This window comes from Dermacentor variabilis, chromosome 3 (assembly GCF_050947875.1).
Source record: "Dermacentor variabilis isolate Ectoservices chromosome 3, ASM5094787v1, whole genome shotgun sequence".
Lineage (NCBI taxonomy): Eukaryota > Metazoa > Arthropoda > Arachnida > Ixodida > Ixodidae > Dermacentor > Dermacentor variabilis.
The window spans coordinates 99,199,622-99,227,399 of NC_134570.1; the positions used below are offsets into that span (position 1 = coordinate 99,199,622).

The 27,778-nt window shown below is 46.2% G+C and overlaps 1 protein-coding gene and 2 non-coding genes across 5 annotated transcripts in view; 2 read left to right on the forward strand and 1 right to left on the reverse strand.

Annotated features, from left to right (window-relative positions):
• The window catches only part of LOC142576095 (uncharacterized), a 72,035-nt gene that overhangs the window by 27,337 nt on the left and 16,920 nt on the right, over positions 1-27,778 (reverse strand). For 2 of the 3 annotated variants that reach the window (XM_075686039.1, XM_075686036.1), the window contains exon 2: positions 82-463. In XM_075686039.1, coding sequence (XP_075542154.1) covers positions 82-340 — 259 coding nt within the window. In that variant the 5' untranslated portion in view covers positions 341-463. Of the gene's footprint in view, positions 1-81; positions 464-7,669; positions 7,907-27,778 lie in introns of those variants that run through there. The other variant, XM_075686037.1, reaches the window with a different exon arrangement.
• TRNAE-UUC (transfer RNA glutamic acid (anticodon UUC)) lies at positions 24,445-24,516 on the forward strand. The gene has a single exon. It is a non-coding gene; the product is annotated as a tRNA-Glu (tRNA).
• Positions 24,522-24,593, forward strand: TRNAQ-CUG (transfer RNA glutamine (anticodon CUG)). The gene has a single exon. It is a non-coding gene; the product is annotated as a tRNA-Gln (tRNA).

Below are 27,778 nucleotides of genomic sequence, written 5' to 3' on the forward strand. Positions count from 1 at the left end.
CTGTGGTGCACCTGTGACAGACGTTACGAATTCTGCGTAAGTACACACTTGGCGGCTAGTCTTCGCAAAGAGTTGACTTACCGATCAACCAGGCGATGCTGGTGCCGACGCTGAGCACCCAGCTGCTTTGTTCGCGCGTGGCGCCGAACGTGCGGACCAGGGCCACGTAGATGACTCCCGTGGAGCGGCGAAGGAGACTGCTCCACAGCAGGTTCCACCCGCAGGCGACAGCCACCAGCCAGGATCGTGGACCGTCTGGTCCTACCGGCGGTGGCCGCCCCTTCCGCTGGCGCTGCTGTGGAGACTGTCGCAGCTGATGACACTCCTGGCTTCCCTCCATGCCTATGTAGTTAGACCGCGTGCAAGGTCTCCCAGGCAGGAAACAGTTTCTAGAGATGACGGCAGGCCGTCATCGTCTGATTCCGCCGTTAGTCATGCGGGCCGAGTGTTCTTGTGCTGCCCTCTGCGATAGTCGGGCATACAAGAGAAACCAGTAAACTCGATACTCGCAAATGAAATTTGCTTGCTCGCGCTGTAACGGCTGGAGAAACGCCCGTTATCTTTATTGGTCACCTGCCTCAACGGAAGCTCGCCTTCCGAACGAAACAAAGCTGAACACTTTGCTGACTGAGCGCTCTCGCGGCTGACCAACGTCGCCGGCAGAGCTCCGAGGAGATAAGGCCATTTCACTGTCAAACATACAGTCCTAGAGCAGGTGCTTTTTGGAATGTTACAAACCTGGCGCATGCATTAAGGTTGTGTACTAGAAATTATTATAGTTCGCGCGGGAATACGGTCTAAGAAAAATTTACTTGAAATTTCAATCTTCACGATTCACTTGCGGGAAGTGAATCAGAACAATTAGAAACGCTTGGGAAAACTTCCACGTCAGGGAAGTACCAGAGGGATTAAATGTACTACATTGTACTGGCATGCCAGAGAGTCCGTATAAGTCGAGCGATTTATGTAAACATTCTAGCTGCTGAAATGAAGATGTACATTTGTATATGTAAAAAAAAATTGTATATTAGAGGGAACACAACAACGCGAAAGCATGGGACACATGCAGTAAGGGGACAAAGACTCATAGCGCTATGTGTGTGTGTCTCCTTACGGTATCCCGTGTTTTCGTGCTCCTATATATTTCCTCTTTCCAGAAAAGCCACATGCACAGGATTCGAGAGAACTACATCCGAGGAACTTTGAGATCAGCAGACATTTAGGAAAATTTCGAAAAGAGCAGATGAAAATTGTTTGATCACGTAATGTGCATATATTCGTAATAAAGCACTCACGACTTAACCTGGCAGTAAAAGGAAGCGAGGTTGGTCTAGGATGAAGTTGCAGGGCAATGTACGAAGCAACATTTGAAAGCTAAAGCTGGGAAATAAGTGTGTGATCGCACAAACGAAATGCATTAAACTAACAAATTATTGCCTTATCGTTAAATGAATTATTCAGTGCCACATATTAGACAATCGATACTCTCTTCTAAAATTGGACAATCTTTCACGATCAGAACAACATCGACATGTGTGCATAGCGGAAGAAGACGAGGACTGAAGAAAGAATACAACATAGGCACTGTACTCAACTGATCCTTATTTGCGAAATCGCCAGAACTATATACATGAGCAAAAGTAATGAAAAAAACAAGAACTTTTGCAGTATGTCACACATGAACCCTTATTGCATTACAGCCATATACGTGATTTTGTTTTTGGTGAGGGCAATAAACGGCATGCTGATGCAAAGGTCACCCAGCCGCTGTATCTTTTCAACCTCTGTGATTTCCCTTGTAAGCTGTTCTCTGTGTTTGGAGATTACGACGCAGTTTTCAAATTCAGGGCCACAATGGCAGTCTCTGCAGTGAATGCAAAGATAACCTTGCACGGCGGTGTAAACATTGTAAAAATGCTGTTTCAATCGCTCATTTAAACAGCGCCTGTGTTGGGTTCTTCCTTCAGTCGTCGTTTTTTTGCGCTGCGCACACATATCGATGTTGAATCCCCAACTCGCCCAAGCTTCCACCTTATCAGAACACCAAGCTCTAGGCTAGTGCTCCCAAATCAACTTTGCGCAGAAGGCTTTATTCACGCTACTTAGGTTCATGTGGTCTACGGGCCTTCGTGACAGAGCGCCGCCTTATACCGCTCTGTGTAGTGAACACGGTCACTTGGTTTGTGATCGTACCTCTCTCTCCTCCATTCCGCTCTATTTCTCTTTTGATCCCTTTACCCCTTCCACCAATGCAGGGTAGGAAACCAGAGCTACCTCTGGTTGATCTACCTGCCTTTCTATGCATCCTTTCTTCCTCTCTCTCTCTCTCTCTCTCTTCTAGAATTGATTTCATAATGCCATAGAGCGTCCGCAGGCTCGCGTACTGAAGACAATAACTTGAAAACTTGTCCAACACGAGGAAATGATACGTGTATTTAGCGCACCAAAAAAAAAAAAAAAAAACGATGTAAGCGAATCTTTCAGTGCTTTTTGTTTTGATTGATGGTAATTAGCGGTGATGTTCAGGGCGGATGTTTAATTTCTTCTGTGTGTAGTGCAATACGATAAGGGTGAGTCGATGTTAAACGTTACCACGCGCATCACTGCTCTTTTCCTGCGTAGAGGTGTGTTTGCTTGAGTCGTTGTTATGCGCCGCTGTTCATAGCCTCCGAGAAGGTTAGCAATGTCATTGCCTCACGCGGCACATCGCATCGTGCCAGAAGTGTTAAACTTTGATTGATGGGGCGGTGCGAGCCGAGACCATAATCAAGATATGAGGCATGCCGTTGTGTTGAACTCCGAAATAATTTGGACCTCCTCGGGTTTTTTAACGTGCATATAAATTTAAATACACGAGCGTTTTCGTACTTCGCCCCTGTCGAAATGCTGTTGCCGCGGTCGAGATCGAACCCGTCTCCTCGAGCAACGCCATGAAGCCGCAATGCTACCGCGGCAGGCACATAAGTTTTAATTTGACGTGCTGGTGCTTCAGTGGTGTCGCTTAGACACTACGGTGCTTTAATGCGGCTTTGCGCATGCACACCCTACGTCAGTCGTCCGTCTGCCAAATTTCCACCCGGTTTATTTTTCAGAAATAGCAGAAAGGTGCCGTACCATACCTTGAACTTAAATTTATCCAGTTTGTCCGCAACCGCCGTCGTGTCTAGTGGTAGCGTTTCCTCGCCTTCTCACATCGCCTTTGCCCTCTCCCGCCCAGCCCCTATGTGTGGGAACTGCGAACGAAGAGTGACAAGATTGTCATTCAACCGTTTCGTGACTGCGTTGGTTCTACCCATTCTCTACCTTGTCTTCCTGCCTCACCTATACCATTTTATCTACCTCCCCTACTGGAGCGGCGGTTGCGCCTTAGTACAAAGTTAAGCGCAGCAGTTTCTGCGATGCTTTTGCGGGAGGCCACGGATAATTACAGCCGTCAAGCAGGTATTGTGGCGATGGCTAGGAAGCTCCATAGGTCATTTTGACTACGTGATGGCAAGGTCCAAACGAGTTTCTCGCGTCACCTTTTTTGTCTGCCACGCTCCTGCCATGCATATACGCGCTCTGAACCACTTCCCGACGCGGCGTGCGAGACAGCGACAAAAGCAGCAGAAGCACTAAGAGCAGTGGAAACGCGGAAGGAAGAGGCAAAAAAAGTAAAAATGGTAAGATACTGGGTAGTCATAAAAAATTCCTTCAAAAGAGCACCACAACAAACTTCTGTAACAGATAAGCCCGCACAACACCGCCAGCGTGTTCATGCAAAGCCGTTGGAAAGCCATAGACTGCAAGGGGTGTTGGCTGTGGAATGCTCGCAAGCACGCAGGAAGTGCCCATGGAAGTTTTTACGCCTCCCGAGGTAGGTGAGCCGGTGATTATAGACGTGTAAGTTTCCACACACCAAGTGCACGGGTTCGTACAGGTAGGATGCGATAACTGCATTTCGACAAAGATAACTGACGCCGCAGGGGCGTCGAGATCATATACACGTGGAACAGTGGAAGTTTCGCGAGCTCAGCGCGTCCGTTCCGAAAAACTAAGAATAAACGGTATAGAATGAGTTAACAGGTGCTTTTCAGGCAATGTTCGCCGGAACATCTCGGGCGATGACTTCTAATTTTTAGAGAAAAAAAATGTTATGCAGATCCAACACACATAATGGAATCTACTGAAGTGGTTAATTAAATGCTGCACAACTTACGGCTGTATGCTTGCAATTGTGTTTAGTGTCATCTTACGCACACGCACCGTGTAATCTCACGCAATATTTATGCTTATCTACCACAAAGGCCATAATTTTAATCTCATGCAATGTTTGTGTTTACGCACTACACACGAGCTATGCCGAAAAGCAAACATGAAATCAAGCGAATGCGCCGCGTGAGATGCCCACGCAACAGCGTCAGAGGAACGCAGGCGATGTCTGCTGTTTGTCTAGAGAGGAGCGGTGATGACAAATCTATGTGCTTAAAAGTACGACACACACCTAGGTGTATTTAAGGATTCTGTACCGGTCGTGTCACACTGACGCGTACCTATTCTGGAGGCTAGGCCAAGGACTGGCGAGGATGTACTCTGTGTGCAAAGTTAGTGAAATCCTTCTTCTAACCCCTTTTCAAACAAGCCGTTTGTTCGGTGCGCTGTCTTCTTCGTCCCCCACTTCGAGATTTTGCTGTTCATGTGCGCTTTGCGCCACGGCGTTTCCTCTGTTGGATCGAACCATTCTTTGAAGTGAACTCGTTATATCTTGTTCTTGTGCAGGCTGGTCGGTACTTGCTGAAGCTACCGTAGCGGGCATTTAAAAAAGAAAAAACGTACCAATAACAGAGGACTGGACACCAGGGGCACTACACTTGGACCTTATTTGTTCGCGTTCCCCAAGCCGAGCAGGAAAAACGTGCAGAATGGTGCGCATGTGTACAAGTTCGGCACGGCAACAAAAGCAAAGAATCGAAACGTCGACTTTCGCTTCGAAATGGACAGATAGACGGGTCGCTGGCGCAATCAGTGCGCGATTTCCTTCTTTTTTTTTTTAATAGAGAGCGCCCAAAAGTTCGCGTGCCGTAGTTTCTTCGCTTCTGCCCAAATTCTTAATATCGGGAGACCAAGTTTGATACTTGCAGGCCAGACGATGTGCAGACAGAGTTGCGCATTACCATTATTTTTAACTGAAAGTTCGGGATGGTGCGTTAACGACCGACACACGGGAGCACGAGCGAACGGCCAGAATATACGCTATTAATCTTCATCAGGACCCGTTCAGGCAGGCGCAGCTGCAGTAACCAACCTCCAGTGATGGAATATCCGCTGCCGCTTTTCCGGGTGCACCTCGCGCTCAAGTGGATATATCAAAAAAGTCCCCCGGCGCTCCACACGAGCATTGATAATTCCGTACGCATCAGACCTCCCATCTGGTCTCTCCCGTCGCGTCGAGGTTGGGTTAAGAAAGACACGCGTAGGTGCTGCTTTGACGTCAGCTGTAACCTGTCGCTGCGGACTGTAGGCCAGTCTTCGGCGCGACCTGTCCCTTCGGCCCTAGCCCAGCTGTCTTCGCAGGTCTACCGCCCTTCCTGTGAAATTGTCCCAGACCGCACTCATCAAGGGGCTACTACCTGTCAAAAGTGGGGCTACACCCAAGCCTCCCACCATGGTATCACAGATCTATGTTTGGATCTATGGTTCCCACCATTCTGGCGTTTCACGCGCCAAAACCACGATCTGATTACAAGGTACGCCTTGGTGGGGACACTGCGGTTTAATTTTGACCGCCTGGTATTCTTTAAATCTACGTTTGCCGCAGGGCAAGCTTTGGAGAGAGAACAAAAAAAAAAAAAGAAGTGTAGCGCCCGTGGTGTTCGATCCTAAGTTCTTCGTCTTTGTCTCAATCACCCTACAATGGCTTAAACACCAAAGCACGGAAGAATAAATGGCAGGCGCATCACACTTTTCTGGGAGCCGCCTCTCTTGCATTCTTGACACGTAGTGCATGGCTCTGACGACGCGCTGCTGAGCTCGAGGTCGCGGGTTCGATCCCCGCTCGCCGCGACGGTCGCATTTCGACGGCGCCGAAATGCATAAACGCTCGTGTGTTCTTAGATTTAAAGAGCACAGGGAGCTCAAAATTAAACCGGAGTCTCGTACCACAGCGTGCCTCATAATCGAATTTTGGCACGTAAAACCTCCGGGATATATTTTGATTTTAACTGACTACAGTCGAACGCCTCTACAACGAAATGACCTGTATAACGAAAGAATAATTCTGTCTCGCTTGTACTGTGAGTGGTGCAGTGCGCAACCTTTACAACGAAGTGGTTTGTACAGCGAATGATGTCGGAGGCCCCAAGCAGTTCGTTATAAAGGCGTTCGATTGTACAGCCTTCCTTTATTCGCCGTATGGCGAAGCTGTGGGTGAGAAAGCGGCCTGGCGACTATACGCAATACAGTCAATGACGACAACGGTCGTCGTCGGCGTAAAGGAGTGGACGGACAGATGGACAAGGCAGTCTCGAGCACTTAACTGCTGTCGCAGCAGTTAAGAATGAGTTGTAGTGTGTTGAGTGCTACGCGACGACATCGCGCAATCCAGCTTGGCAGTCCTGCTAACTTTCGCATAACGCTTTATGCGCTGTCTGCAACTAGACTATTTTGAGTAAATAAGAGGCAATTATTTATTTTACATGCACGTTAACGAGGAGACGACATGCAGACACAACACGAAACCGTACAGTGCGATCGGTCGTATCACGCTCTTTTTTTTTTCGCTCTCAGTTATGAGAATATACATGTATTCTTCAAAGCTTCTGCATTACTGGCTGACAGACTATAAACGTCCTAATAATCAGTGAGGACATAATTTTTATGAAGCTGTATGTTACACTAACATTGGAGACCACCTTCGGCCATTTAGTCAACTCCAGTGCGCTTAGCCAGTGGGGTTAGTTTCACATTTAACATTAACGCATGTCTCGAGGCTATAATGTACCCTCTATCGTTCCAAGTAGAATGAGATATTAAGAATCAGTTTCCCGAACAGCTACAAAAACAGGATCTTCGCGAATAGCCTACGCGTCTCGCGAGAAATTGACACTTGCGTTTCAACATACGTGTCCAGTACTCCCACCGTGCCGCAAGATTTATCGACTGCGAATTATTCCCATATATTAAACCGTGTAATGACCAAACACAGCTTCACATCAAGGAAAATTGGAACAAATTGCTTACATTTATTTCTGGCCATGTAGAATACACTTGTAGACAGATAAAAGAAGGAAATGTTTTTTTTTCTTGGTTCTAAATTATTTACTGCAGTAATTAATTATTGATTAGTAATTGGTTTGTTACGCTGGCCCCCAGCGGAAACTTCCCTTCCAGCATACCAAGAACGCAACTATGGGCTTTGCATTAAGTTCCCCGCGCTTCAATCAGCGTTTCGTGGCATCAACCCCAGCATAGCATATCTGATACGCTGGACATTACAGGGTTAATTAAGACGGGTCGGAAATTCAGAAAAAAGCTTCAGCTCGCTAAGAAAATGGACATTTACGTACAGCACGTTCGCAATACGCTGAGATGCCGATATCCATATCGGCGACGACGATCCGACGACGATATCCGTATATGTATGACACATACGCGTTCTTTTTTTATACGAGACATGAAAAATCACACACACCTGACGTCGCGGGATGCGGATTGGATCTCACACAAAGGCAACGCCGCAGTAAGCCTAGGTCATTGGTTTGCAAGTCTTCGGTGCCCCACGAACTGTCCTTGCGACACACTCCGGTTGATCACTCGCGGAACGAAACCGAAATTACGAAGTAGCGGCCGCGCACAGCCTTACTCCTCCATCACGTTTCCGACCGGCACAGGTGGGGAGTCACGAATGTGTCGCAGAGAAAAAGATGCGCGAGTTTCGGTGATACCGCGGTGACACTAATTGTTAAATACGAAACGAATTGCAAGAGACAATTGATATAACAGCGGCGGCAATATGATAGCAGCGTCAGCACTGTGCCTTGTCCTCGTATCGCTGTTTCATGTGAGTCACTTATCTGCGTTCAGGCTTGGTGGGGAGTTCGGATGCGCCTTTCGTTGCTTCGGTGAAAGAAACGATCCTTCGCCCAAGTGACGTGACAACGAACGGCGATGGTCTCGGCGTACGCATACTGCTATATGCCTATACCGGACAGATAACTCTAAGGTGTTGTTCGAAACGGCTTCACCGCGATTACCCGAATCTCTCACCGATTTATATGCATAATAAATATAAAACGCAGCATGGTGACGGGCGGCGCAATATCTCATTGGTCTCGTCGATGCGGATTTAAGCGCGCCTTCGAGAGCAACGTGTCCTCGACCTGATTGTTGAAGCTGATTATTCCCTGTTCGTTTTGCTATATGGGCTCTTCGCCGAGGTATACCTGCCACAAAGTAACACCGGCAGCGAGATAACACGAATGGAATGCAGGACCTTAAGGGAGGCGCCTCTTATCTAATCGATGTGTGTTCTGCGCGAAGGAAAGTACGTTTATTATAGAGAGGCGTAGATATAGTTGCAGGGCTGTGCGTATGTTCGAACTTGCGAATACGAAAATAAATTTTTTTGATTATTTCCGATCGATGTAAATTTTCGAGATTCTCGAGTATACATAACGAAATAATAATGCACTCTAATATTCACACCTTTTGATGCTTATCTTGTACCCGAACAACAATCTATTTTGCGCGAATTTCCTTTCGTTAACGAGCCACGCTAGCTACTTTCCTGTCAAGAACGCGGTGTCACGCTGATGCGCGCATCCGCTGTTCCTGACGTGAAAGCGTATTACCGGGCGTGCAGCGTTAAAGAAAGGAAAAGGTGCGCGAGACAGATTACTGTTATCCTATGGGGATAAGATAAGCCCCAAAAGGCGTAAACATTTGTTGAGAGGGTTGACTGCGTTCATGGGAGGCTTCGGAATGAAACAACTTTACATGGAATACGGGACTGGCTTGGGTGAGTTGGTATAGCAATCCACGACAGTTGGCTTTTGCGCAAAACTGCAGAGAACGAAGACTCAACACTTGACAAACACAATGTTTTGAGGCAACAACAACCACAACAAGCGCAAACCTTAAACCGAATTTATTGCCAAGAAGGGTCATACGTAGACTAAGTATGATGTGCATCCGGTCGGGTGAATACGAGAAAACAACTAGGAATCTCTAAACAAACAAGTAGAATGTGAGAACGGTGACACGTGCGGAGACGCACCGAAGAACCTTTCAATGCACAGCGCATGCCTAAAAATGCTGTACTTGTTTAACCGGGGATCGTGCCAGGCAAAATATAGCTAACCTCATCAAAGCCGCAGGGACGCATTTAACTGCCAGGCGGTTAATTTCTGCCGCCTCGATGATTTCTCTGATCATCTGCTTGGAATGCTTGGTGGCCACTGTGCAATCTTTGCTAACGGGTTTGCAAGCCCGGTGTACTTCAACAAGTGTCAGTGCAGTACTATATGTACGTTGTTGTCGCGTTCGCAAAGCCTATCGTTCACGCGCTGTTCCTGTCTGGCCTATGTGCTTATTGCCACACGAAAGTGCAAAGTACGCAATAGCGGCGAAATATGAAGGACACGGACATGCGCAGAAAAAGCACAAGAACACAGTATGTGTAGCATGCGCGCAGAAGGTCGTGTATACTCGAACTAGCTTTCGTGGGGCGATGAGTACATAGGTCAGACAGGAAGGTGCCTAAACGATGGGCTTCGCAAACGCGACAGCAGCGCACACAGAACAGCGCTAGGGCACTTACAGGAGTGCATTGCCCGGGTTGATGGTTGCGAGACGGTTTTGAAAGAATGCACGGTAATTGTCAAGCATCCCAACCTGAGAGAGAGAGAGGGATATAAAGAAGGCAGGGGTACTAACCAGTCAAGAGTCTGGTTGGCTATCACATGATGGGGGAAGAGAGAAGGGGAATAGAAAGAAGGGGGAGTGAGAGGGGGTATAGAGATATTTACGCGCACATATAGAAATACGTGCACATATTTTGCGGCACGCGTAAAATTTGATAATATGGAGCTCTGCTTGCTTGGATATATGCAGCACTAGTGGCGTAAATATGGCAATGTGGTATACGGTGGAAAGCGCGTCGTGCACCAAAACCAAGTAGTGTTGATAACAATGTTAACTCGATGAAAGGGACCACCGGCAAATAGTAAAACTACCAGCACACTGTGGTAAGAGTGCACATAGGGTGGCGATACATGAAGAACTTCTGAAACTTCGATTCCGAATAATCTTGCTGCTGGAGGCACCATTGCGTCATCACCGCTTACATATCGAGCAGCTAGTATTTGCACAATTGCATGCAGTTATTTCATGAGGAAGCTTAATTTGTTTAAGCTGCGTGCTAGTTTGCTAACTCAAATAATTTAACTATTAACTATTTAATTTTAACTACTTAATTCTTTTATTTTATTATTTAACTATTTAATTTATTTGACTAGCTAACTATTTTAATTCATGACGGATTTCTCAATTTTTTTCGTCATTGTAGTGCACTGTTAGCACTTTGGAGCGTGGTTCCTTTGTTCTGATTATAATATTTAGAAGGATACCGAAACTTAAGCAGGAGTAGAAAGTGCATATAAAAATGCGTTTACCGAGGTTGTGTAAATTACACCACACTAGTAAACCAGACACGATCTACGTAGGTGCTTCGGTTAACTGTATCTGTGTACATTGTCTAAACATACATTGAGTACTGTTTGGGATCGGACTGCTGGTACGATCTGTTGGGAACTCGGCGCTGACGCCCGTGGTTGTACCTGGGTCGCAAGCCCCAAGGGTAGCGTTGGCCTGGCGGCCTGGGGTACAACTGGAAGCATCCGAAGGTCCCGGCAAAGCATGAGTCGACTGGTAACAACGAAACAACTTGTTTATTTTAACATCGCAAAGAGTTGGCGGTCAGGTTTGACCGAAGTAGAGAGACGGGAGAGCACTTCACTCAACAGAAGAAATCGGAGCCCTCCTTTTGGCGTCCGGGGGCAGCTGTTTTTATACTCTCGCAGTTGAGGGCAAGAAGGAACCCCTCAAAAGACGAGCACGTGAATGTACAATGGGCTAATGGTGACGCACACTGTCGTAGCGATGCCGTAGCACCATGTCGAGCACGATCTCGTAGCACCCTGTCGAGCACGATCTCGTAGCACCCTGTTGTAGCGCTGCCGGTCGGGCACAATGACTGTAATGAGAGGATGGTCCCTGCTTTGGCATCGCCTGTTTCGGGCACAATGACTGGAATGAGAGGATGATCCCTGCTTTGGCATCGCCTGTTTCGGGCACAATGGCTGTAATGAGGGGACGATCCCTGCTTTGGCATCGCCTGTTTCGGGCACAATGACTGGAATGCGAGGGTGATCCTTTGCGGTCGCATCGCCGCAGTCGCGCCTGGAAACACCTGGCGATGAGTGTTGCGGCGACGACGATCGGGCCAAAATGTCTGCCGCCCTGCCGCAGTCGCGCCGGCAAAACCACGTGTCGCAGGCGAAACGCAACAGTACATGTACCAGCAGGAAATCATTAGCAGCAGCCACAAATAAATTTTCTGTAAGCGCAACTTTTTTAAAACTAATACTGCCGTAACCTCAGAACTACACCTGACCGATGCTAGGCATTGTAAGTGGTATTGCTGCGTTCAAACTGATATCTCAAAGTGCACCGTCGCATGGCTTCAGCTTAATTGAATCAAATGAATGCTGTCTGGAACAGTTATTTCTGAAAGAAAATTGATTGATTGATTGATTGATTGATTGATTGATTGATTGATTGATTGATTGATTGATTGATTGATTGCGGTACCAAAACTTAGGGGACTCTTCATGTTACACTCAGTAAAGTATATGCGGAAACGTTTTGCCCCCATTGTCTCTGCCTATGATCTCCCAATCAATCGATCAAACAACCACCATCATCATCATCGCCAATTTTATGTCTACTGCGGGACGAAGACCTCTCCCAGTGATCACCACTTACCACTGCCCTGCGCTAGCTGATTCAGACTTGCGCCTGCAAATTTCCTAATTTCATCATCCCACCTAATTTCATGCCGTTATCGATTGCACTTCCCTTACCTTGGCACATCAATCAATCGCGCGATAATAAATTGTACTGGAAATAATTTGACATCAGCAGGCCCGACACATCTGTTAATCTTGTGTTTTAAAATGGTCACATGCACCATTCTTTTGTCTCCTATACAACGAATATCGCCCACACGCAGCCTGAGCATATACACCCGCCTCGCTGCCAACTTGTTTCACGCATTATGCACCCAACGTAACATTGGTATCCTTGAAGCGCTGCTGCTGGACTATGACATGCGATGCGCCCACGTATATTTCCCAAAAAGTGCAAATTCTTACTGCGAAAGACGACGACGTAATTGTCTTCTAATCAATTGGCAACGCCCTGTCTTCCCAGAGCCTCCGTGCGTATCGTCTGCGGATAAGCGTGGATCTTTCTTTTTCACGCCTGCCATGTGAATACGCGCAACGCAGGCCTTATCTCTCACCGGAAATCCTTTACGTATTTGGTCGCGAAACAGCTGTATCACCCGCAGGAAATAGCTAGAGTGCCACTGCAGGATAAGCTGATTAAAGTGACGTGCAACCGAAGCGACTTGTTGCGCGGAAGGGGGTGGATACAGCAGACTCGTAGCTGTTTGCAGCAACAATCTCCCACAAGTCGTAATAAATCTGTGGTCTCGTTTGCGTGGCATGTTTTCATGTAGTGTCGTTCACCTTCGTCGGCGTTCACAGGGCTGTGAGTGCAAATAATCCCTATTGTGAAGCATATGGTATATTAAAGCGAAGCTTTCTTTGCCTCTTCCTTCGACTTTCCCACTGCTGCTGTCTCGCACACCGCGTCGAGGAGTGGTTCAGAGCGTGCACATAGACGACAGGCGCGAGTCAGAGAGGAAAGGCTACGGGAGAAACTCGTTTTCACCCCACCGCTAGACGAATGGATGGATGTTATGAGAAATGGAGCGGTGGGTTGCGCCACCAAGCTCATGCTTTTATGCTACCTAATATCCTACCTTGGTTAAAAAAGAAAAGAAAGAACGCACGATGAATTCCCATAACCAAATTTTCTTACCCCCTATTGTGAACTTTGTTTTTGTACGTCTCCGCTTTTTTTGTCGTTTCCCTACTTTTCATCCACCAATCTTCCAATCGCCTCTTACTAACCTCTATTGCGGACATGTTTGCTTTCCCCCTGCTCTCACTGAATCCAAGGGCTTCAAGGAGGCCGGAGGTGCCTAAATCGACCGCTGGGAAGATATCTTCACTTTCTGATAGAACATGCTCCATCATTTCTCTAGTTTTATTGCAGCAAGCACATGTACAATGTCGTAGGATGTGCGCAATGCCTTCTGGAACTCCCTGGCCGTCGCCGCATTAGCCGTTAGACATCTGTAATTATCCGTGACTGCCCTCAGGAGCATTGCAGAAACTGCAGCGCTCCCCTTTCTACTAACGTGTAAGGCCAGAGGGGACGCAGATAGAACTGTAGAGAGTGGTGAGGAGGAGCTAGTTCCCATACAAGAGAAGGGGGGGGGGGGGGTTGACGTGGGAAAGCAAGGAAACTCCACTACTATACGACAGTAGCTGCGGGGAAACTGAATAAGCTTAAGTTAATGGTACGGTACAGTAGGTTGCTGCTATTTCTGAAAAATACAAGCCATGCAAATATGTCAAGCGGGCAACTTACGCAGGGCGTGCAGAAGCAGAGCGCATTAATTAAAGTGCACCGCAGGGTCCAGGAGACACTACGGAAGCGGTCGACCGTCAAATCAACATTTCTGTGCGCGCCGCGGTAGATTTGTGGCTATGGCATTGCTATAGGTCGTGGATTTGATACCAATCGCGGCACCCGCCTTGGTTGCTCAGTTGAGAACGAGGTCGTGGGATAAAATCCCGGCCACGGCGGCCGCATTTCGTGGGGGCGAAAACATACGTGTACTTAGATTTAGGTGCACGTTAAAGAACCCCAGGTGGTCAAAATTAATCCGAAGTCCGCCACTACGGCGTGCCTCATAATTAGATTGTGGTTTTGGCACGTACAGCCCTATAATTCAATTCAAGTTGAATACTTCTGCCATAATGACATGTAACGCAATGACAACGCTCAACTCTCTCAGAGGTTATAAAATATGGCGCACAACAACTCCTCAAGCAAACACCTCTCCCTGTGTATTGAGTGAGTCATGAATGAACTTTTATTGGTCTGTGTACTCTATATACGCAGACAGCAGTGGTGCACGCAAGGTAACGTTTAACATCAACTAACCACTCTTGTGTCAGCCTAAACGTTGAACAAATTAAGCTTTATCGTCAACATCACCGCTAATTATCGTCAGTCAAAGCATCCAGCATGGAAAGCTTCACTCACATCGATTCTCACAGTGCGTGGGATCTGCATATCCCAAAACAACCCATAGAATTCAAGTTTATGTATTAAGGCGCAATGTTTTACAGCATCGAATGTCTTTCGGAAACCTTTAGGCGTAACGTTAAGACGCAGAAAAAGCACGGTGTGTATCAAGGAGCAAACGAGGATAGCCGATATTCCTGTTAACATTAAGAGAAAAAAATTTGCAGGACGCTTAAGCTTCGCCTTTAAGAGTGAAACGCGATAGCATTCAAAAATCTCTGATTGTTTCTCACGCTACTTGACCGCAATTGTTAAACCGCTTTCTAAAAGTGAAAAAAGGCATGACATGAAAAACTATCGACCTATTTCTATACTAGCCATACTTTCTCACTTTATTGAAAAAAAAAATTTTAATCCATGTCGTCTTCCGTTGAAAAATTTTTAATTTTGTCGACTCGTCAGTTTGGTGTTGTTACCGGTCGTGGCATGGTAGCCCTTCTGGAGGACTTCTCGGATGAAATGTTTTCAGCTCTTGATCAAAATCGTTTAAGCGTTGTTTTATTTTTGGACATATCTAATGCTTTCTATACAGTTAATCACGGGATTCTATTCCAAGAATTACATTCCAGTGGTTTTAGGAGTCAATTTTACGATGTCCTCAAAGACTATCTCGCAGAACGGTAACAAGTGGTTGTCTTAGATAAATCGATAAGTGCAAGTAGTGAGCGTCCACTGAAGGCCGGAGTTCCTCGAGGTTCCATTCTATCACCTCTACTTTTCAATATATTCATTAATGATTTTTCTCGGGTTGTTTCAAGATGTTTGATATTTCAATACGCTGACAACACTGTATTGCTGTCAAAACAGTTTTCGAACAACATGGCTATCTCGAATCTTCAGAATAATGTAGCCAAGACAATGACTTGGTTCGCTGATAACTGTCTAAAGGTTAATGCCTCAAAAACGCAACTCGTTTGCTTCAGATCCCCTTTAAAACTAACCGTAATAGATGTACCGATTTTCCTGCAAAGTCGGAACTGTCATTCCTGTCGATGCGTGCTGGTTAACTACGTGAACTTGGTAAAATACCTGATAGTATTCTTCGAGAGCGATATGCCGTGGCACAGTCAACTATCGCACATTTTACGATAAGCTTAGGAGCGCTGCGCGGTTGTTCTTTCCCATTAAATCTATCGTTCCGCTTCAAGTAAAAAAAACTATTGCGCGTGCCTTGGTCTACAGCACTCTTCGATAATGGGATTACCGTTTTTGCTTTCTGCCGCACCCGATGGCAAAACCGTATTGATTGTTTGTTAAAAAACATACTAAAAACATAGCCTACAACACTCCTTCAATCACAAATGGTAACATTTTCTCAGCGCTTGGCCTTCCATGCTTCTGGACTCTGTTTACGCAAACTGTGGTGCTAAGGCATTTTTGGTTCAGTGATGGTAAAGTATGTTACACAGCCCCCCGAAGCCTTCGTAGCACTGTTCGCTTTGTTGTTCCGCGATCCTCAACAAGAAATGGGGAAGCTAGACGTTGTGTTTATGTGCCGAAAATTCTGAACGATTTGCCAAATGAGGCATTATTCATTACATCAAAAAAGGCATTGAAAAACATGATTTGTTCACTGTAACATAGTTGCTTCAACAGTTGTAAAATATGCTGGTCATCATTTCTAAAATATGCACATCTGACCGTCTTGGTGTCGATTGTTGACTCTTGCTATATATATATATATATATATATATATATATATATATATATATATATATATATATATATATATATATATATATATATATATATATATATATATATCATTGTCCCGTTTTTCCAGCCTGCTGTTCAATTGTTCCCAAGTATCCGGCAGGTGCTGCGCAGATTTCTCAATTTTGTGTGCAGTTTACTGAAGGGGAACGAGCTTCCGTTACCTAGTTTCCAGTAGTGGTATTAAAGATAACCTCTTGTTAATGTACACAATCTGTGCCTGCAAATTACCAAATTTGCATTGTTTACAGTTACTACACTTCCTGGCTAACCTTGTCGTTTCCTTCATCATCTTAGACAATCCTTTATAAACACCACTGCATTTCCCGATGTGAACAGCACATCGGCATTCAGCACAAGTGATAGCAACAACCTAAGTCTCGACAGGTTCTGAACAAGAAGACCAATTAAGTCCTAGCGTTATGAGCAGCCACTGCAACACACAAGTGGGAAATTTGGGAAAACAACAAATGCGCGATAATCAATTGTTCTACGAATGGTGGCGGTGGTAGCAGAAACAAACAGAGGTAGCCAATGCGAATACAGATGCCACCAACCTGCCCAGAGATGCGAAGGCTGTTTTTCAGTAGCTATCAAAATGCGCCACCATAACTGTGTGCATGTTTTAGCCTCGAGGGAAGGTGATGGTCCCACGTCATTCATCTTTCATATCGCGTCTACGATACTCGGTTTACTCTACGAATAACTTAGTAATTGCGCACCAATGCTCGTGTGCGGAGGGCATTCCCCTGCCGTGTAGAATCAGCAGCCAATGACGAACGTCCTTCTAATGAATGAACGAGGTCCTGGGTTAAGATTCTCTATTGTGACGGCCGCATTTCAACTGGAATGAAACGCAGGAAGGCTACAGCGTCCCTCTGACATTAAGTGCCCACTTAATTTTGCCATGCTCCTTGATGGCGTCAGTTTTACGGCCACATACGATTCGAAGCATGGATGTGGATCATTGTTTGTGGACAAGGAGTGCAAGCCTTTCATACAATGAGTGTTAACTGCGACGTCCAAATGTGGAGGCTGGAAGCCAGCTACTGGAAGCTAGGCTACCCTATTTCACTTGTTGGGGAAATTAGGAATGTGCGTTTAAAAGATGAAACAATAGCAATCTACAATGACTGAAAGAATACAATAACGAGTTATTTTATCAGTTTAGTCAACTGTAGTTTACGATGAATATAGTAGAAACAGAAAACCTGAATTATTTGAATCGTATGTCAGAGCACGACGACAAAACATTCGAACGTTGCTTCAGATAATATATTAGTTGAAAATAATATTGAGTCTAGTGTTTAACATTTCAGATGAAAATAAGCCCGCTGAAATTGTTGTGCACGTGAGATATGAGATAGTAGGGTATGTTTCAGAGAGGATGAAGGCGTCTGTGATATCGCCCCTGTAGACACTGGCCATTCAATGTAGTGGAAGGTTCGCCTTCCGCTGCATTATCTCTCGTTGCATCGCCTTCACACACATGCTTTTGGCCCGCCACCCATTTTAAAGTGAAGCTTTCTCTGCCTCTTCCTTCGACTTTCCCACTGCTGCTGCAGCAGCTGCAGCGCACAGCGCGTCGAGGGGTGGTTCAGAGTGTCTACATAGATCAAAGGCGCGAGTAAGAGAGGAAAGGCGACGGGAAAAACCTGTTTTCACTCCACCGCGTCGAATGTGCCCACTGCCCTCTGGAGCTCCCTGGCCTTCGCCACATTAGTCGCTTGACAGCTGTAACTATCTGTGTTTCCCCGCAGAAGCATTGCAGAAACTGCAGCGCTTCCCTTTCTACTAACGTACGAGGCCAGAGGGGACGCAGATAGAACTGTAGAGAGGAGAAGAAAGAGAGGGAGAAGAGGGCAGTTAAGCTCAAGGTACGGTACAGTACGTTGCTGCTATTTCTGAAAAATAAACGCCATGCAAATATGTCCAGCGAGCAACTTACGCAGGGCGTGCAGAAGAAGAGCCGCATTAATTAGAGTGCACTGCAGGGTCCAGAAGACACTCGGAAGTGGTCGACCGTCAAGTCAACACTTCTGTGCCCGCCGCGTCATCTTTGCGGTTATATGACATTGCCACAGGTCGTGGATTTGATCCCAATCACGACAGCCGCATTTCGACGGGGACGAAATAGAAAACGCACGTGCACTTAGATTTGGACACGTTAAAGAACATCACAATGTCAAAATTAATCCTTAATTGCCCATTACGGCGTGCCTCATAATCCGATTGCGGTTCTGGCACGTGCAGCCCCATAATCTAATTCAAGTTCAATACTTCTGCCACAATGCGATGTGCCATGCGAGGCAATACAGCGCTCAACCCTCTCAGAGGTTATAAAATATGGCGCACAACAACGCCTCAAGCAAACACCTCTCCCTATGTGTTGAGTGAGTCAGTGAATAATCTTTTGTTGGTCCGTGTACTACGCACACAAACAGCAGTGATGCACGCAAGGTAACGTTTAATACTAACTCAGAACTCTCGTGTTAGCCTAAACGTTGGAGAAATTAAGCTTTCTCATCAACATCCCCGCTAATTATCGTCACTCAAAGCATCCAGCACGGAAAGCTTCGCGTACATCGATTCCCACAGTGTGTGGGATCTGCATAATTTTTTCCTCTTCCCGTCTGCCTACGGCTTCCGATGTCCTTTTGCCAAGACTATAGAATACAGTCAAAGGCCCCTACAACGAACGCCGCTATAACGAAATTACCTGTACAACGAAGTATCCCGTCTGTGCACGGCCGAATTCCTATCTTTTACGTGTACTGCGAAGACCTCTACAGCGAGTACCACTACAACGAATAAGCCTGCACAACGAAATAATTTAGGCGTCCCCGATGGCTCATTTGTTGTTTTACCGCGAATGCACTTAGCCGGTGCCGCCACTGCCCTCTGCAGCGACCATCAAAAGGCGGTCAGCACTAAGACATAGCGACGTCTTTGGAATACTAATATATATATATATATATATATATATATATATATATATATATATATATATATATAGTGTGAAGGTGGGTAAACTTCTACGGAATCCTTATTGCTGTTCCAATCTTCGTCTTCTTCGTCTTCTTGCTCGTTTTCGTTTTAGGCGCAACGAGCAGGGCTTTATCTGCACCGTGTTATGCACGATGTTCTAACACAGTTATTTGCAGAAGTATGGGTGCTGGTGCGCAATACTGGAATTCCTGCTGAATATCCTGCGCACACTCCGAGTTCTCGAGCGAGGACTCGACGGTCGCGCAGGGCTATATTTACAACGTCACATTTTGCTCTCATCAGCTGTTCTGCACAATGCTACACAGGGGCTTTCAGCTAACTTTGCCCAGAGATAAAAAATACGCCGATGCACTCTAAGAAGTCGAGACCAAATGCATGTTGCTCATTTCTGCATGCAGTGCGTCATGCTATTTATTGTATTGTACTTAATTAGATTATTAGTCAAAATTGATTAACCAAGTTCTGAAGCAACGAAGCTAGGAAAAAATTTCAAGCTGGAAAGTTGTAGAGCGCTTTGCAAAACGCCCGAATGAACAGTTTATGTCTTTCTGTCTATTAAGTATTAGTGTTTCTTTTTTAGCTTACTGCGGATGCCCGTGAATTACAAAGAAACACCACGTGACATGCCCGCTTGCGCGTCGTGATTGCACGTCTCTCAAGCGTACCGCGCACAAACGAACAGCATTCAGCCGGGTGTGCTGCCGCTGCGTCTGCTTATCGCTATCATGAACCGCCGCCAGGGAAGCGCATCGCTGGCGTAAATAGCACAGCCAACGCCTATGTCACTGCCCTGTCGCCTTTTAAGCGACAGCACGCCCTACTAGATGCTATGTTCGTTTGTACGCGGACAGTTTGGGAGCGCTGCAATCACGGCGCACAAGCGGGTATGTCACGTGGCATTCTTTTTCTTTTTTTCGCATTTCGCGGGCCATCCTCAGTAAGCTGAAAAGCACTAATGCATAATAGAAAGAAAGACAGAACTTGTTTATTCGGACGTTTTGCAAAGCGCTCTAGAACTTTCTAGTTGGAATTTTTCGCCTAACTTCGTTGCGTTAGAAGTTGGTTAATTAATCTTGACTAATTATCTAATTAAGCAAGATACCCAAGACAGCGGGACACACTACATACAAAAGTGAGCAACACGCATTTTCGTCGCGTCGTCTTAGAGTGCATCGGCATATTTTTAAACTCTGGCTAAAGTTTGCTGAAACACCGTGTATATCTTACAGCAACTGGTTGACTGCACTCACCGGGCTTGGAAATATCCTCGCACCGTGGGAACGAAAAAAAAGAATACATTCGAGATGGCCGGTGCAGAGCAAGTCGGAAACGAAATCGTCACGTGGTTGCTCGCATTTGCCGTTCACGAGCGATTCGCGAGTTTCGAGGTCAACAGTCTGCTTCTCCGCAACTCTTCGCCCCACGTCGGACACTCACGCCACCACTGTGAACGCAGCGCGTACCGTTTGCAACGCGCTCGGCCTTGGACTCGTCCAATCACGGCGTCTTCGTGCAACGAGCGGCGAGATTTCACGATCCGACGAGAGGCGCGACCTTGGCTTCCGCGCCGCGCAACCAAGCGCGCGCTCATTAGTCATTTTCGGAGGAAACGCGAGCTTCCCACAGCGGCGACGTTGCAAACGGGGGAGAAATGAAATCCGAAGGAGGAAGCTGTCGTTTGGAGAACAAACTGGGCGTTCCTTTCACTGCACGTGCCGAGATCTTTGTTCGCACGTTTGGTTCGCCGACGAATGCCACGCGTCTTCCTCCAAAGCGCCGCCGCTCGCGACATGCACCCCCCGCGGTCGAGTCAGCTGCCTTGATTCTGCGAGCGTGGCGTCCTCACGACTTCGCTCTCGGATGTCAACTTTCTACAAGTTGGGAAAGCGCGTAAACCGCGAAACGTAGAAAAAAAAAAAAAAGAATGAAGGCGGAAAAGATACCAAATGGAAACGGCGCTTCCACGGCCCACCCGCCACCTTGCCCCAGAACGCCTATAATACTTTACTTCCCTAGCGCTCTCTCGCGTCAGTAGTCTTCCGACGTCAACTTATATATAGGTACCTTTCTTGTATTGGTTTGAGCACTGCATTCATGCTCCTTTCCTTTTTCTTTCTTTTCTTTACGTTTTCTCTTCCGTGCGCTGCGGGTTCATTCAGGATCAGACCTATATAATTATGATTGCTCAAGTTTTCGTTTTTCCTCCCCGCGGTAAATCTGGACGAGCGCAAGCACAGCGTCGAACGCGGGGCGGCCGCGCTTTCGTGCCCGCCATCATTGTATTCATGAATGCGCGCACGGATTACGCACGAAAAAACGAAAATAAAATAATAGCCGTGGACTCTCCGCGGCTCGTGCCCCCTTCCCCTCATTTCAGGCTACTCTGGCGTGGCGTTTTCTCTCTCTCTCTCTCTCTCTCTCTCTGGGCTTAATTTCGCTTCCTTTTCCCCTTCTTTTGCAGGCCTTAACGAGTTCTCGCAGAGGGAATCGTTTTTTGGCGGCAGTCTCCAGCGCGGAACACTACCCAGAGAAAGCGCGAGTGAGAGAGAGAGAGAGAGAGAGAGAGAGAGAGAGAGAGAGTGCGCGCCTGTGTGAAGAACGAACACGTTACGCCACGTGAAGCTGCCGTCTGCCGCGGCTCGAGGACGCGCCAATTGTCACGTGACAGCAAGGCTAGCAACCTGCCAGGTCCTTCACCCTGCAACCGACACTACAGTTATAGCGTGAATGCACTTGCCTCGTATGCTTCCTTGTATACAGAGATGTAAACTTTCTGGAAATTTTGAAGCCTTGAGGAAAAAGAAACATAAATAAACATAAACGTAAATGCTCCCCGTGTTTTCATAACACGCAAGTGCTCAGACGCTTCGCCAGGTCGTTAGATGGGGAAATATTCGTGGCGTTTTGCATCTCAAAAGCTGTTGACGAATGCGTAAGTGCTCCATCACCGGCACGTGCTGATAAAGAAGTGTCGTACCTCGAGAAGAACCTTGTGTATGCTTTGTAGTGACTCGTCGTGGGCGCTTATCGGCCCCGTTCCGCGTTTGGTTGTTCCCTACGTTGCACGTTCGTTTACGCGTCTGTCTGCACACTTATTTGAGCATACGGTGGCCGCTCTGCATGTCTTTCTTTTTTTTTTTTCTGAATAAAGCCTGTCAGTTGAAGGCTAGCGCGCTGTCCTGTCCTACTTTTTTTTTATTTTGTAGCCGTGTTCGAGTTAGTAACTCTCATAGCAAAAGCATCAACACCTACTAGCCCAACTTTCTGCGTTAATGAAATTAGCAGTTCTTTTCGCCCAAAATTTTTTTTTTGAAACAGTGAGAAAATATCCTACCTTTTCTTAGCATACGGTAGCAGAAAATACAGCAGGCAAGGGTGCATGCAAAAAAAAAAAATGTTTCTAGATGTTTTGGCAAGACACGGAGATTCTATAACAAATAATCCCCTTTTTCATTCGCTCGGAGATACGTGGTAGCTTACGGTATCCTCGCCTATACCGACCACAAACGCTGAGCAATTTTATTCGGTTAGGATTGGGAGGCTGGAGTACTTTATTCTCACCTCAGGAACTTAAGCTTCTTTTTTATATCGCGGAGGGACTTTGTTCGCCACGAGGTTAAGTACATAAAACGGAATGCTAATTAACCACTGCGTCAAACATGTTGGCGCTCTTAGGCGTATATACAAAACGTTGGGAAAGAAGGGGTCATAAGCATATAGATCTTCTATTGCGACACGCTTTTGCAGCACCGTTTTGCAGCTTTTGCAGAACCCTTGTACACAACGTAAAAAAATTCACGTAAGATATAAACTGAGCTATCGAATTTTTCCGCTTCGGATGATCTAATGGATGCCGTTTACAGAACCGCGGTATCTGTTTTTGATGCAGAGCTATTAATTTATTAACTTCGTGCGTCTATTTTTTTTCAAACTTTCGAATTTTTGAAAATCTTTTCTTCATAATATTCAGGCCCTAAATCGAAATTCCGCTTCCAACAGTCACTAGAATTTAACATTCTCTTTCACATACAAGAAACTTCATTAACATCGGTCCAGGGGTTATCTTAGAAAAGCGTTTTTGCGTTTTACATGTATTTGAATGGGCCGCGTCGGAGTTGGGTGCGAGCTGAAGCTTTCTCTTTGGGCGGATTGCCACTGTTATCGATATGTCGCTCGGAGAAAACGCGCCTGTCATGCCCTCGTGTTTATTGTTTACTCAGCTTTTCGACGCGCTGGCATGTCAAGATGGCGGCGCAATGACGTCAGTGCAAGCATATCTTTCCAACTCTGGGCCGTCCAGCAGGTTCACGACGCCGCCAGGAAACTCAACCTCCCGGTTCCGTCGTGGGAGACGTCCACTCCATGAGAGCCCGAAGCTCTCGTGGCCTGCAGGACCTGAATAAAGTTGATTTCCTTCCTTCCTTCTTGACCGATAAACAATTGACCTGATCGGTCGCTTTTCGATATCCGTGACGTTACGGGGTGGGGCAACTTCAGCGCGGCGTCGCCATCAGTTTTTCTTTCCTGCGTCTTTCCTGGGCTACATACCAAAAGGCCTCCCGTCATGATCAAAATAACCCTTTTGCTATGCTGGACGTGTCATATGCTCATATAACTCAATTTAGCATTCCTCATAAGTGACCGCTTGATCCTCGGCTGGCAGCTAGTTGTTCGATGACTAGAAAATCGAACATATCTCCCAGAATTTTGCGGGGTTAGGGCTGGGTGATGAAGGGCAAAATCTTACACGCAAAAGTTCGACACTGCAGACGATATATTTAATTTTTACCGGTGTTGGACACAGCGCAAACAACAAATCTATAACATGTGTTAAAAAGTCTTTAGGGAACCTCGTGTGATTCCAGCGCCACTCATTTGATAACGTGCGACAGCGCTAAGCAACCCACAGACACTTCGGCATTGCTTACAATGTCGTTTCAAGGCCGGCAGGCCGATCGAATTCGCCGTTTGAACCCGCGGTTATGAGAGAGAGAGAGAGAGAGAGACAGACCACAAACAAAAATCTTCAGAAAGCTTGAAAATTTTTTGATCGCAAGCACGTCCGTGCGGCGCCAGCGCAAACAAAGCTGCAGGTCTCCCAGCAGTGCACATTATGCGGCACAGCACTCCCATCTATTTCTGTAGCTGCAACCCGCACACGAATTACTACTTCCGTGCAGCGACGCACCACGGCGTCCGCAAACGGAGGCCGCTTCGAGCGTTCGCTCTCGCGCCGCCGTCTCCGGCGTGGTCTAGTGGCTAGGATATCTGGCTTTCACCCAGAAGGCCCGGGTTCGATTCCCGGCGTCGGAATGTTCGGTCTCATGGTGTAATGGTTAGCACTCTGGACTCTGAATCCAGCGATCCGAGTTCAAATCTCGGTGAGACCTATTCTTTTTCTTTTTTTTTCATTGTACCATTGTTTATTTTTCACCTTTCTGCCTGCTTCTTCTTTTTCGCCGAGTTTTTCATTGATATCTTACGCTACGTCTGCACTGGTGTTTACGTTATTAGCGACTCTGAATACCATTTACAGCAACAAGGATCACTTGTACCTGCTTTTTTTTTCGGAAATACTAACTTATATGTATTTCGCAACCGGCAGCCGTGCTTCTTGTTTCTCTTCCTTGCTTGCTCGGTCGCTCCAAATTAATGGCGCTGACCCGCTACCCAGGATTGGTCAAGAAACAGGCGGTATAGTAGGAAACCGGAGGATAAAAGCTTTAAGGAAAGCGGACGTTAGAGGAATAATAAGAAATACATAGAAATCCAAGGTAAACTTGTAATATTAAAGCAAGAGGTTCTACACAATTTCACAAGAAAGGTAGAAATATTGCGGGCGTTCAAACTATTTCGGTAATAATTACGAATTTCGAGATTTACTAAATGTACGGACAGCTTTCGGAAATTATTACCCTAATCTTTATGTACCGTGGACATTTGGGCGACGCAAGAGGTTCCTGTGTGTGAAGTGCCCACTTTCGAAGGAAAGCATAACCGGTGAGCACGAAAGACTCATACCCGCCGTAATTGCTCAGGGGCTAGGGTGTCGGGCTGCTGAGCACGAAGTCGTGCGGTCGAATCCGGGCCACGGCGGCCGCATTTCGATGGGGGCCGAAACACCCGTGTACTTAGATTAAGGTGCACATTAAACAACCCCAGGTGGTCCGAATTATTCCGGAGTCCCCCACTACGGCGTGCCTCATAAACAAATCATGGTTTTGGCATGGAAAGCCCTATCATTTATTATTACGAAAAACTCGGCTGGCTCGGGGAATAACTTATAGATAAGATGAGCTCACTATAGGCTCAGGGTCATTGCAGATATGAAATAGACGCGGCGGTGCAAGGCGAAACCTCCCCCCGGTCACGCATCTCTCTCTGATACCCATCGTCATCCTTCTGTTTGCGCTTCCCTCCAAAACCTAACGCAGCTTAATTATTGGCTACACTGAGTTTGATATATCTCAATATTCCTATTATAAGAGTACCAATAGTTGCGTTTTCTATATGCTGGAGCCAGTTTTCAGTCGTAAATACGTAGTTCAGCTATTCAACTAACAGGTTATCTCACTCGAGTGTCGCTTCATGTTTTCTTCTTTCTTTCTTTTTTACGAGTGTACTCTCCCCGGCGATAAATAAATATCAACTGGCAGTTCTAATTTTATTAAAGTAGATTAGGGGTGTTTGGGCTTTGTGAGGGGAAGTTTTTCACAAGAAACATATTTTGTCCGAGTATTCACCCACCGTGCAGTGGTAAAGCACGCATGTAGCGTAACTGAATTATTCGCTAGCGTCCGCCTACGACGCGGTGTTTATCAACTGCATGGCCTCTGCGATCCCCTACATTGGCTCCGGAAGAAAAGAATCCTATAGTACTCTAGCTCTCTCATTTTTTTCTTCCTTCTTGATATTAAATTTTTATTACTAGTTATGTATTTTTGTTATTACTATTAATTAACTTTCATTGCAGTAGAGCAAGCTGCCGCGCAGAGCTAGAGATATGACTGGATGCGATATGAGTTTTTTTTTTATTGATATGATATAAGGAGATGTTGACGCACAATTTAAGGCGCCGGCTACTCCTTATCTCTTGAATGGTTCCATCATACAACATACAGGGTTCAAGATTACATATCAAATAACCTTTTCACACAAGCGCCAGGACTTATCACGCAACGATCTCACAGGAAGACTGTGACGTAAGAAATACATGAAAGATCACAAATGCAACCTGCACAAATTTGAAAACTGTTTATTTTGAGCAGAAAATACCTGACTCAGTTTAAGTAAACACGCCCACGCATTCAGCATCGCCGTCAAGTTTGGCGGCTCCTCCTGAACAGCATAAGCATCCCGCACATAGGCTGCGGAGTCCAGGAGAGATGATCCAGTATGTGTCGGATCTTTTAGCACGCCTATCACGCATCCTGTTGCGCCAGAGGCTATGCGAGCCGAGGAATATAATCATATTGCAAGGCATTTATAAATGGAAGATATGTGATGCCGTGTCTATGTGTTTCTTTACTGTTCTCTGTATAATTCGTCCCAAAAGGACATAGCGTCCCGGCAGTATACGAAAGAGCGATCAATTCTTTTATAGCCAGAGGCTCAGGCGGCAATTTGTTGAGCACCGAACAAAACAGTTCCTCCCTTGCAAGCACTCTAACTGAATGTCCCAAGAGGAATGCACATCCGCCAGAGTGGCTTAAGAACATCCTGAAACTGACGTTGCTGTTAAGGCGCCCAATAGAAGGGAACAAGAAGGGCCATTTTCACCAATGCATCAGAGATTGCACTGCGGTAAGCACTGAGAATAAATTCCAGGCTAAATCGCACTTTCTAAATATAAACCGTTTCAACTAATTCTTTGTGAACACCCGAAGCTTGCATTTCACGTCACATTTCAGTTGCATTTAGGGCGGTTTCATTTGGGAAAGCTGCATTTCACGCAAAGATGGGGTTGTGACTTCACGAAACAAGCGAGAAACAATTTATCTAGCAAAGAGGTGACCAAGTCCCAACCTATCACGTTCAAGCGGAATGAAAGGGTTATGTTATCATGCCTCATGCATAGCCTCCATCGCTAGCTCCAAATGAACGCGCCGATAACTATGTATATTACTGGCTCGTGTGTCACGTCCCATAGAGCCAAATTTGCTGGAGTGGAAGCTCCCGCCGCTTCTTACGAGCAGATCTGTGAAGCGAGCACTTGACGCCATACTTCACCTCTGAAATAAAGCCCTGTCGAGGGGTGTCTGCCTACAGATGAAGTGCTTTGGCTCTGTCAATGTAATTGCTAGGCTAGTTGGAAAACAAGGACTGTTTTCTACCCGATGAAAGTGTTATCTTCGGCTCAATATTGATGGCGTGATATCCAGTAAAATGTGCCACTACGTTCAGGCTTCATCCGGACTTATTTATGAATACTGCGATCTTTCCTAAAAGATCGTGGCAGGGTGCGTACAGAAAACTGCAAAGATACAGGCATGAACAAACAACCATGATATATCACAACGATAATTAAAGTGCAATATACAATAGCAAATCAATGTGAAAGTACAATAATACTATA